The sequence below is a fragment of the Vitis riparia genome, chromosome 11 (assembly GCF_004353265.1).
Source record: "Vitis riparia cultivar Riparia Gloire de Montpellier isolate 1030 chromosome 11, EGFV_Vit.rip_1.0, whole genome shotgun sequence".
In the NCBI taxonomy this organism is placed as follows: Eukaryota; Viridiplantae; Streptophyta; class Magnoliopsida; order Vitales; family Vitaceae; genus Vitis; species Vitis riparia.
Window position 1 is genome coordinate 338,946 of NC_048441.1, and position 11,588 is coordinate 350,533.

At 31.2% G+C, this 11,588-nt stretch overlaps 1 protein-coding gene across 1 annotated transcript; it reads left to right on the plus strand.

Annotated features, from left to right (window-relative positions):
* Nucleotides 1-7,647: 7,647 nt before the first annotated feature.
* Nucleotides 7,648-11,069, plus strand: LOC117925279 (CBL-interacting serine/threonine-protein kinase 21). Its single transcript, XM_034844249.1, has 15 exons — nucleotides 7,648-8,201; nucleotides 8,305-8,367; nucleotides 8,442-8,513; nucleotides 8,617-8,724; nucleotides 8,808-8,879; nucleotides 8,984-9,037; nucleotides 9,178-9,303; nucleotides 9,378-9,467; nucleotides 9,551-9,676; nucleotides 9,747-9,851; nucleotides 9,945-10,061; nucleotides 10,144-10,209; nucleotides 10,284-10,358; nucleotides 10,435-10,544; nucleotides 10,623-11,069. Exons 1-15 carry the CDS (start codon nucleotides 8,040-8,042, stop codon nucleotides 10,678-10,680), a joined length of 1,404 nt encoding a protein of 467 aa, XP_034700140.1. The 5' UTR covers nucleotides 7,648-8,039; the 3' UTR covers nucleotides 10,681-11,069.
* The last annotated feature ends 519 nt before the right edge of the window (nucleotides 11,070-11,588 follow it).

Sequence of the window (11,588 nt, forward strand, 5' to 3'; positions counted from 1 at the left end):
CAATATATACTCAATTCTATGTTATATAACTTCATTTAGAAAAGCTTCTTCAATGTTAAAGCGGCTTTTGAAGCCTTTTAAAATGTTCTAATAGAATTATCAAACTTGAATCTTATACTTTTTAACGTGATTTATTCATTTTTTTTTTCAAATAAAAAAGGAAACCCATGATTTCCTCAAATGTAATCCGGTGAACAAGTTTATGTTTAATTTTTTTTTAATATCATAATTATCCTTTCTTTTAATATAAACATTTTTAAAATATAATTTTCAAACATAAAATTTAATCTAAGAGCAACCATAATATATCAATTGTGATTTCTATTTCTAGTTGTAAAAGAAATAGAAAAAATATTATTATTTCAATTATTACTATTAATTTTACTTTTACAAATAATATTTTAATATTAACTATTATTGAGTTTTTAGAAAAATTGATTGTCCAACATATATAGTATCACAACCTCATTGGCAAGTGGTTATGTGTTCGACCTTCATCACATATTTATTTCCCTAATTTATTGTATAAGCTTAAATGGGATTGTTTGCCTATAAACTTGTGAAAATTGGTAATTCAACAACTATGATATTGATATTTTTTTTAAATATTTAATAAAAAATAACGGGGTTGTTATTCGCAACATCCCTTTTGCTAAAAATAACATTTTTTTGTCGTATTTTTTTTTTCACATATATCATTTTTAATAAAGAACTCTCTCTAACCTCCTCTCAACATATTAAATCTAAATTTTAATTGATTAAGATTGTCAATCACATACGAATACAATGAGTGATGAAATTCAATCATCTGATGACAATTTTCTGGTAAAATTTATCATTTTCATTTTTTTATAAAGAAATATATATATATTTATTAAAAAAAACCAATTTGGAACAACTACAATAAATTATGTAAACTTTGATTGAGTTCATGATTCAACACATTGAGAAAATATTTAGTCGATTATATTTATTGACTTTTGAATATATGTAGGATTGAAGTCCCACTATGTTTTGACATTTTCTTAGGCTCTTGATTACATACTTTGTTTTATGAGTCTTTACCTCGCATACACAAATAATTATTACATTACTCATATTATTAATCAATCTCTAGTTCTATGCAATATTTTTGTTTGGGTTACAAAAAAAATCATATTGAAAACAATAAAAAAAAAAATATTTTTTTAAAAACCATTCCAATTAAATATTGTTTATTTTAAAATTTTGACAATAATTTTTATTTTAAAAATTGAGTTATGAATTTCACATTAAAACATTGCATATAATAAAATCATTTTACATAATATGCTTTTGGTGAAAAAATCATTTTATAATTTATTATTTAAAGAAATGATTTTGTTTTAAAATATAAGAAGAATATGAAAAACAATTGAGTGTGAAAAAATAAAAGAAATGAAAAGAAAAAAAAAAACAAAGTTTACTTAGGGTGGGGGGTTGGGTGAGTAGAGATGAAAAGGAAGATAAAAAAAAAAAAAATGCTAAAATGTGGGGTGAGGGTTGAGAAAAAAATAAATAAATAAGGGGTGCAATTGGGCCCGGAGGTTGGAGAGGAGAGAGGAGAGAGATGGAAAAAAGAATAAGGGATGGTAGTTTAGGAATGTAAAATGCTACATTAGTAAAAATAGTGTTGCGAATAGCAATTGAGAAAATAACTTAGACCATGTTGGAAATTATGGAACTATAGTTTGACTTTTAAATGTTGTTTAATCTTCTAAAAGATTATTTTTAGCTTTCAAAATAGAGATAATTTGTTAAAAGATTTTGAATATTATTATCCTCTTTTTTTCCCCTCAAAAATGACATCTCCTCCCATTTTCTACTCATTTTTCTCTCATTTCTCCATTTCTAATGACTAATTCTTATGTCTATACTTTTATTCTTTTCATGTCTTTGACTTCAGGATAATTTTTCAATGAAGTTCACACCTATAGTAAAGATTAATGAATAAAAATCAGTCACAATTTTCTTATCATTCTTTCTTCTCCAGGATCTTTAATTTGTTTCTTTATTTTTTGTTAGAGCTTTTGTATTGGTTTTTTATTTGGATTTTTTGAGTTGTTTTTTTTGTTGAGATTTTGTATAGTCGTTTTTTGTTAGGGTTTTGATTATTGATCTTTGTTGCTATTTTTTGTTAGTTTTTTTATGTTGTTTTTAGTTGGGATTTTTTTTATTGTTTTTTTTTTCACATATGTTTTGTGTTGAAATTTTTGTTAAGGATTTTTGTGGTGAAATTTTGGTTGGTGCTTTATGTTGGGTTTTGGTTTAAGTTTTTTGTGGTGGGATTTTGATTGAAGTTTTTTGCAAATTGGATTAAGGTTAGGTATTTTTTGTGGTTTTCTTTTCTTTTCTTTTGTAATTTATTTGTTGGATTTTTTTTTTTCAGTTTCACATGAATTTCTAAAATGTGATGAGAACAAAGTTCATCAAATTTATTTTTTAAAAAATAAAATAAAATGGAAACTTAATCTTAATTAAGTTCTTTTAAATAAAACTTAACAATAATACAATTTAGATAATTATAATTAAGTTCTTTATAGATGAAATGAAAACTTAACCCTAATTAAATTATTCATAAATAAAACTTAATCATAGTATAATCCAAATTACCATTATGATTAAAAACATAACCTAATTAAGTTCTTTGCAAATCAAACTTAACTTCAATGTAATTTAAGTGAACATAGAAATTAAACTTTGTTAACTTTGTAATAAATAAAATTTAATCTAAATAAAAATCTTCAATGAAAACAATAATGGACCGTTGAAAAATAAATTCTTTTAAATAAAACTTAACAATAATACAATTTAGATAATTATAATTAAGTTCTTTATAAATGAAATGAAAACTTAACCCTAATTAAATTATTTGTAAATCAAACTTAACTTTAATCTAATTTAAGTGAACACAGAAATTAAACTTTGTTAACTTTGTAATAAATAAAATTTAATCTAAATAAAAATCTCCAATGAAAACAATAATGGATTGTTCAAAAAAGAAAAATAAAGATTAAAAAAAAGGTAAATCAAAGAGATAAATATAGTATAGGATGAAATGAATAAAATAAGTGCAAAGATTTGTTTTTGGAAGAAAATAAAATATACAAGAAAAATGTTCATAAAATTAAAAGGAAAATTAATTTTTATTTATTTATTTGATAGTTATTTTAACCCTTTAAAATATTCTAGCAAACAATGCATAGATATTTTAAATTCTTTCGATTAATCAACTAAGAAAATTTATGAATTAAAGCTTCACTCACTTGTTATACACTCTTGTCTTGTTAGCTTTTAAAATTGGTAAAGATGGTTTGTAATGCCTATTGAAGGTAGCACATGGACTTGTTTTCTCATTCACTGTCATTCCAGCTTGGTGGGACTAAAAAAATGAACAAAACAAACCATAAATTAATGGCATGTTGAAAATTCATAAACATTTACTTGTCAGCTGTCAGAACCTTCTAACACGGATCTTCAAGCTGATTAGTTCTTCATATTTTTTTATTTTGACAAGGTTTAAAACAATTTTCCCACTTCTTCCAAGACTTAGAATATGGGCTACTTTTAAAATCTATTGCCATTGATGCATTTCACCCAACCCCCAAGGTTTCTGTTTTCTATTAATATATGGGTTTTTTTTAAAATATATATAAATTAGTAGCAAAAATACGTTGAGATCTCCATCAAGCATAGAAGCAAAGTTTCATTAGAACAGGCCAAAAAAGCTGTTTTTCAAAACTGGATTGTCAAAAAGAAATTTGTTTTTGAAAACAAAATAGAACTCCCATCAAAAACTAATTTTTAAAAATATGCTGCCAAGCAAACCATAAAACTCTCTCTAGCACTGTTCTTTTTGTAAATTTTAAAATTTTCTAGAATGTCTTATTAAAATAATGGTATCTAAATATAACAAATAAACTTAGTAAAAAATATATATATTAATAAACCAAAATTTCAATAATCTTATAAATTGACCTATGATATGAAGTCATAGGCTTGGTGTTATAAACTTGGTGTTGATTACTTTGGGCCCCACAGAGAAAGGTCTCTTGGTCAGAACAGCCATACCGTGGAAGATGATATGTCACATTTTTGAGATAAGTAAATGAGTGGGCCCATTAATCGGGCAAATGGGATCGTCTCAGTCTCTCAAATGAATTTGTGCACTACAAAAACCAACTTGGGAGTTGGAACTGTTTTTTTCCCACATTTATGGGGGGTGTTCCAGTCTCCTCTTCACAAAATATAGCCATAAAAATGGGACCTTCTCAGCTACCCAAGATTGACTCTTGGTTTTCCATTTCCATCTGCTCAAATCACTCAAAATCTTGAGAGGGAATAATACCTAGTATCCAACCTTTTTATTTTTTGCTTTATCCAAAAGTTGACAAATTACAATTTTTTTTTAAAAAAAATATAATATGGATATTGTAAGAGTTCTATTAATTATGAAATAACCTTTTTAATAAATCAAAATAGAATTTTTAATTTTATTAATATTATAATATTATAATCAAACTATATATATCACATTAAAACCTTCTACAACTATTTCCATTTTCTCCATCATTCTCCGTAACGCAATTGGACAAGTTGTTTGAAATGTTGGTGGAATTGTCGAGGGTGAGGTGGATGCAATGGTGATGGATTTTGTATCAAGGACAGAAGAAAAAAGAAAATATATAGGATAAGAAAGGAAAAAAAAAATTTTAATGTAAAAATATATTTCAACTCGATAAATTTTTTTTTTTCAGAATTCTTCTCCCATCAATGCTTATAATGTTTTAAAATTTAAAAAGTAGGATGTCTTTAAAATAATTTTCTATTTTAAAGAATACAAAATAAAACAATTTTTTAACTTAAAAAATAAATATAATAATTTTTAGATTGAAAATAGTATTTTTCAGCATTGGTTATAAAAAAATATTTTTTTAGAAGAAAATTAAGATGTTTTAAAAAAAAAGAAATAATCGAAAATTTAAAGAATATTTTGAAACTTTTACATTATACACAAGAAGATAATACATTTTTAAATCTAAGAAAAAAGAAAACCCATTTTTTATATTTGAGTTTGAAAACATAAAAGTTTTGGAATATAATTATCAAACAAGCCCTATCATGAACTTATAAATAATAATGGAGTTTTGTATGTCCCTCATACTTTATGCTAGAATTATTTGAATTATTGATAAAAATGTGGATCCCATTCTATAATCATTGTCATGTTTAATAAAATCTAAATAATGGAAAACACCACGCCCCATCCTCACCAAAAATATTGATTTGCTTTCATCATTTTTGCTCACTACTTTAAGCCACCTTCAATAGATCGAGCAATAACATGTAAAAAGTAAGGAGAAAAAAAAAAAATCTAGTCTCCAACAAAAAAGGTGCACTTTTTATTTTAATTTTGTTTTTTTTCTTAATCCTATTTTTGAAACAAATATCTACAAGATATCAATCCAAGAATCCTTTAAAACTATTTTTATAATTTTCAAATTTCATTAAACACCTAATTTTTATTTTTATTTTTATTTTAAAAAAACCACTTTTAAATATTGGAAAGCTTTTTTAATGCTCCCAAAATCACTCAAAAATAGGTTCAACAAATATACCTTCTATTTCAAAGAGCTTCTAGAAAATCATATGAATCTATAAGAATCCATTTAAATTGGAATTTTGTTTCATTTAAAAAAAAAAAAATAAACCTTTGATCAATCATAAAGGAAAAGCCCTTTATACCCCAAATAATAGCTTCTATAGAACAAAAAAGATTTTGCCCAACACAATTCCATTGTGAGAGGCCTTTCCACCCTCACAAGTCACAACTACAGTTCAAATAAGGTTTGGTGGCATGAAAAGGTGGGATACACTCAAGTCTAAAGACGGTTTAAAAAAATAAAATAAAAAAGGCTACAGAAGGTCCAAAGAAAACAAAGATTTTCTTAAATTTATCATTCAATACAAGTGCGGAGTGCCCATGTGGTAAATGTGCATTTCTGCCATGGTCAAAATGTGGCGGAGGGCATGAAGTATTGGAGCTTGGGGTAGGTGATGGGCTCCGTATCTAACTCATATGCCATCCTCAACCTACCACACAACCACCCCCAATCTCAAATCCTCCACTATTATCATTATTACTGCCAGAGATGTGGCAAAATGAGCAAAGCAAATATGGCACTCATCCTGCACTAAAGTTGGTGGTGAGGATGTGAACGCCACACAAAAAGGAAACAATCTTCTTCTACATACCACAATCTAGCTTTTTGGCTTTTTGGCTATTCTTCTTTTTCTTTTTAATCTTCCGGTTTCTTATTTCCTCATCGCTTGATCCATGCTTAATCATGTCCGTGAAAAGCTTAAAATTTGTATTGTTTGATAGCTTTCCAAAAGAGTTATTAGTTTGAAAATACTTCTTAGCAAATTTTAATAACAGTGCCTTATTATTTTTATGAATAAAATTTTATTTAAAAACCTAAATATAAAAAACGATTTATTCTCCGTCTACTACTATACACTTACCTATAATTCAAAGTTTCTAAAATATTTTTCATATTTTGAATTATTTTTTAGAATACTTTATAAAAAACACTTAAAAAACATTTAAAATTTATTTATAAAAACAACCATTTTTAGAACAAAATCTCAAAAAAAAAAAAAAACAAAAAAACTCTTTTTTATTTTAAAGAATAGAAACTATAGTAAAAAATATTTCCTAAACGTGCTTTTAGGTTTCAAATTTGATATGATTCGGTATGCTACAATAATGCGCACAGCCTACACCATTTTTGACAATTTTAAAAATAGGACTAAAAAAATTATCAATGTTTTGAACCTCTTTCTTAGCTATTAAAAGAACACGTAAAAAACTGTAAGGCACTGGGATGATGATTCATTTGAAGGAGAAAAAAACATTCATTCCAAGAAAAAAGGCCTTTGGGCCAAGGGAGAGGAGGCAATAATAATGGCACCACAGCAACCAAAAAGGGTATAAATAAATAGCTTTAGAGAAAGAACACGTGTTTCAATTCAGATTTTTTTCGACCTGTGCGTTCAAATTGTGACAATAAATAGTGGGGAAGGGTCGGTGTGGTAGACGTGGGTAAACCACGCTCACATTTAACAATTTTCTTTTCTTTTGTTTTTTTTCATACATTAATTCCTGATTAAAATGTTGATAATGATATTCCACTCTCTGCCTTAACCTTGGACTCATATTTTCACATGTGGGGATCTATGATCTTCCCATTCTCAAGTCTCAACCCTCTTTGCCAGGGGACCCTTGAATTTTTTTTAAGTGCACCTGGTAAAATTCTGCACATTCCTTTTTGAGTTTTAAGTCCACAAATTCATATAAAAAAATTCAAAGATATGTTTCTACAACTAAGAATTTGAATAGAACCCCGTCAAAAAAGAGTGGTCGGTGTTTTGAAACGTACATGGCAGCATGAGAGTAGTTAATTGTTTGTACATACGAGTTATAAATCCGTATCAAAATTAGGATTTCTCTATCATGCCACGTGGTGATCCAGCATTGGGCAAATGGGGATCGTGGAGGAAACAGCGAGTGAGGGTATCACAGCCAGGCTTAAGACTAATCTATAAATATGAATGACAAGAACCACCTTCCATTCAAACCAAAGTCTGGGTTCTCCAAACTCAACAACTAGCCAACTAGTCACCCTCCTTTCCATCCATGCAGGACTCATCCGAACCTCTAAAAAAAGTTCAGACCCAGAAAATGTGAATCTCTCAATCATACATATCGCTTTTTCTCTTCGAGAAATGAGAACCAGAGATATGGGAAGTGAGAGGAAGCAGCACAAAAAAACCCGAAAAATAAATCCCATCTGTTCCAACTTCAGCAAAGAGATAGACCAGGGAGGATACAAAGAGCATCTGCAAGGAGCGTAGGAGGAAGAGAGGGAGTTGTTTTTGTTGTTGTTGTTGTTGGTAGTTGAGGGAAAGAAGGAAGGAGGAAGGTGGAATTAAGAAGGGCCATCCGATCATCTGCAGAAATGGGAGTGGCTAATAACATAGGGAAGTACCAGCTGAGTAGGACGATCGGAGAAGGTACTTTTGCCAAGGTTAAGTTGGCAGTGAACGCCGAGAATGGCCAGTATGTTGCCATCAAGATCATCGACAAGCACATGGTCATGGAGAACAATCTCATCTTTCAGGTGAGTTATCGACCCTATATTCTTTTCTTTCTGTTGATTTTTCTTCCTATAAGAGAAAGAGAAGGAGATAAACCTTAACTAACATTCTAAGCTTGAATTTCAGGTACAGAGAGAGATAAGAACGATGAAGCTTCTGCATCATCCCAACATTGTTAGGATACATGAGGTAATTTTCAGGTTGAGATTTGGTGTGAGTCATGCATCGATTTCATCTGAATTGGTATTCAACTCCAACTGCAGGTCATTGGCACCAAGACAAAGATTTACATAGTAATGGAATATGTATCAGGAGGACAGCTCTCAGACAAGATGGTAAGGTTCCTGCAACAGCATCTAAGAACCAAAAAAAGGGGGATTGGAGTAGCTTTTACAAGGAAAATTCTAATTGGCTCACTTGATTTTTTTTCCTCTCCAGTCTTATGTCAAGAAGCTAGACGAACAGGATGCTAGAAAACATTTCCAGCAGTTGATTGATGCAGTGGACTACTGCCATGGCAGAGGGGTTTATCATAGAGATCTAAAGGTAAGAATGATATACAATTCTCTATTTATCATCTCTCTAAGACCATATCATGCAGAAATTGAATCTTAGCATCTAATATGCAGCCAGAGAACTTGCTTTTGGACAGCAAAGGAAATGTAAAAGTCTCGGATTTTGGACTCAGTGCATTGCGCAAGGTTGGAACAACCTTAAAATTCCTATGCACTAAAAGTACTCCATTTTTTTTCCCCAATAGCTAACAATTTCCCTGGATTCTTGGCTGAATCTGATGAATTAACAGCCCGGAGATGTGTTATCCACAGCATGCGGTTCGCCATGCTATGTAGCACCAGAGGTAAGGCACAATTTTCTGACCAAGTCTTCTAGTTTGTCTAAATTTATTGAGGAAACAGGATATCTAGAAACAGACAGATGAATAAAGAACCTGAATTTCCTTCAATCCCATGGCTGATGCTTCATGTCTCTGCTGAACAGCTGCTTGCAAATAGGGGCTACGATGGAGCAGCTGCAGATATTTGGTCTTGCGGAGTAATCCTTTTCGAGTTACTTGCTGGTTATCTTCCATTTGATGATCGCAATTTGATGAGCTTGTATAAGAAGGTATGCTCCTAAGAATAAGGATCCCAGTTCCAGATGATAAACAGCTTGCATCTGATAAGTCTCTCTGTTTACAGATAACAAAAGCAGAGTACACATGTCCAGAGTGGTTCACACCAAGCCAAACAAAGCTAATCTCCAGGATCCTTGACCCAAACCCTAGACGGGTAGAGCTCCAAAATGTTGTACCTTATGCAAAATTTAAGATTGAGATGAACAAGATAGTGATTTCTTCGTTTTCTCATTGCAGCGAATATCAATAGCAGAGATTGTTGAAGATGAGTGGTTTCAGATTAACTACGAACCTGCTTCTGGAATTGAATTTGATGACAAAATCAACCTAGATGATGTTCATGCTGCTTTCAATTTGATTGAGGTAATAACTAATGACATAGATGGATAGAAGGTTTGATAAACTTTACTTAACGGGCTGAAATTCTATGCAGGAAAATAACGCCGAAGCAAAGGTACCCCACTCAAGTTTCATTAATGCTTTCCAACTAATAGCAATGTCACATGACCTCGATTTGTCAGGTCTTTTTGAAGAGAAGGTAAGCCTAAAGATCAGAAGCTCCAGGTTCTCCTTGATTCGAACTCATGTTCTCCAATTCTAAGTTTTTAAATGAGCCCCTTCTCCAATGCAGGATGACAACAAGCAGAAAGCAAGGTTTGGATCCAAGCACACAATTGATGAAACTATAAAGAAAATTGAGGCTGCTGCAAAGGATGTGAGCCTCTCAGTTGAAAGGAAGAACTCTAAGGTACAATCTACTTATGATCCTGATTTTTCAGAGGGATTCTCCCACATTCCTGCAAAGCTAATAACCCTCTTGAACACATCAGATGAAGATGCATCCACAACAGAAGATGACTAGATGTTCTCGATCATATTTCAACCTATCAGCAGAGGTAATTTAGTTGTAATTTTCTCTCACAGCGATACAAGATATCAGACTCTTACCACTGAATGTGTCAAATATCAGGTGATTGAGGTAGCTCCCACTCATTGTGTAGTAGAAATATCAAAATCTGCAGGCGAGCTTGGTGTGTACAAAGAGGTATCATTCCCCTTCCTCTAGCTGATTCTTTTTATTAACCGAAATTTTCTAACTGTTGTATTACCATGACCATCAGTTCTGCACAAGCCTATCATGTCTGCTAAAAGACAAATCGGGCATTCCATTAGAAGAAAAAGATTCCAATGAAGATGTCGTTAACAGCAAAGATATTCAGGAAACTGAATGGTAATCTGAAACTAGTTTGCAATAGTGAAGAAAGCATAGATTGTTACTACGAGCTCACTGGCATTTTTAATTATGCAGCTCTGAAAAGAAGGATGACAAGGACGACAAAGACATCAATGGCCATTCTTCCTCTTGATGATTAGCCCACCTTTATGCACACCACCTTCAACCCAGATGTACCTGAAAGATTTGAAATAGACAGAAGAAAAGTATATCACAAAGAAATCCATACTAGCGAGAATATGCAAAACATTGCACATGGATAAAGCTTGACACGTCTAAGTGCAGCTTCAAAATCATGTTGTTCATAAAGCTTTTTGCTTGCTGTTTGCACCAATATTTTTATTTTTTTTTCAATTATCATTATTCAGTATTTCTGTATTCAAAGGTGTATGATAGAAGTTGAGTTTTTCTTTACTATTTGTTTAAGGTATATGAAACTTAAGGGAATTCTTCATCACCCCTGATTGCCTATCCACATGTTACCTTCATATCCAAGCAAAAAAATAACAGCAAAATTTTGTACTCAAAGCTGACCAAGTCAGTTTCTTAAGTTTGTTTAGTATTCACTTGTTTGCACCAGGCCTCCCTGAACATGTATCAATGCAAAAAGAGGAATTGTCTAAATCACAATCCTGGACAAGTAATGTTGAGGCCTCGTATTCTCAATGACCCACGTAGTCGCCAAATGGATGGACGTACGATCTCAACTGTGATTCTTGATTCAGTTGCTCCTGCAAAAGGCGTCCGGACAGGGTGTCCGGGCACACCCTCCGATGGTTTTGTCAGCCATGGAAAGAGAGATAAAAGCAATTGGCACAGTTGGCCTTTTACTAGGTATTGAAAGGCTTACCTTCTTCTTTGCGCGAAGGTTTGTATATATAGTTCTTTGAAATTCTCTCTCCTCCATAAATGATGGAAGGCTTTTTGGTTTACCATGATGCCACTAGGTGGTGGCAGGGACATCCTCATCCTACAAACGGCTGTCAGAGATCGTGGGAAGTGACTTGCTGTCACTTCTGTCTTTTCACTCTGCAGGTACTG

Coding starts and splice junctions, on each gene's coding strand:
- LOC117925279 (XM_034844249.1), top strand. CDS start 8,040: ATGGGAGTGGCTAATAACATAGGGAAGTACCAGCTGAGTAGGACGATC. Junction 8,368..8,441: donor ACATTGTTAGGATACATGAG/GTAATTTTCAGG, acceptor CTCCAACTGCAG/GTCATTGGCACCAAGACAAA. Junction 8,880..8,983: donor GACTCAGTGCATTGCGCAAG/GTTGGAACAACC, acceptor ATGAATTAACAG/CCCGGAGATGTGTTATCCAC.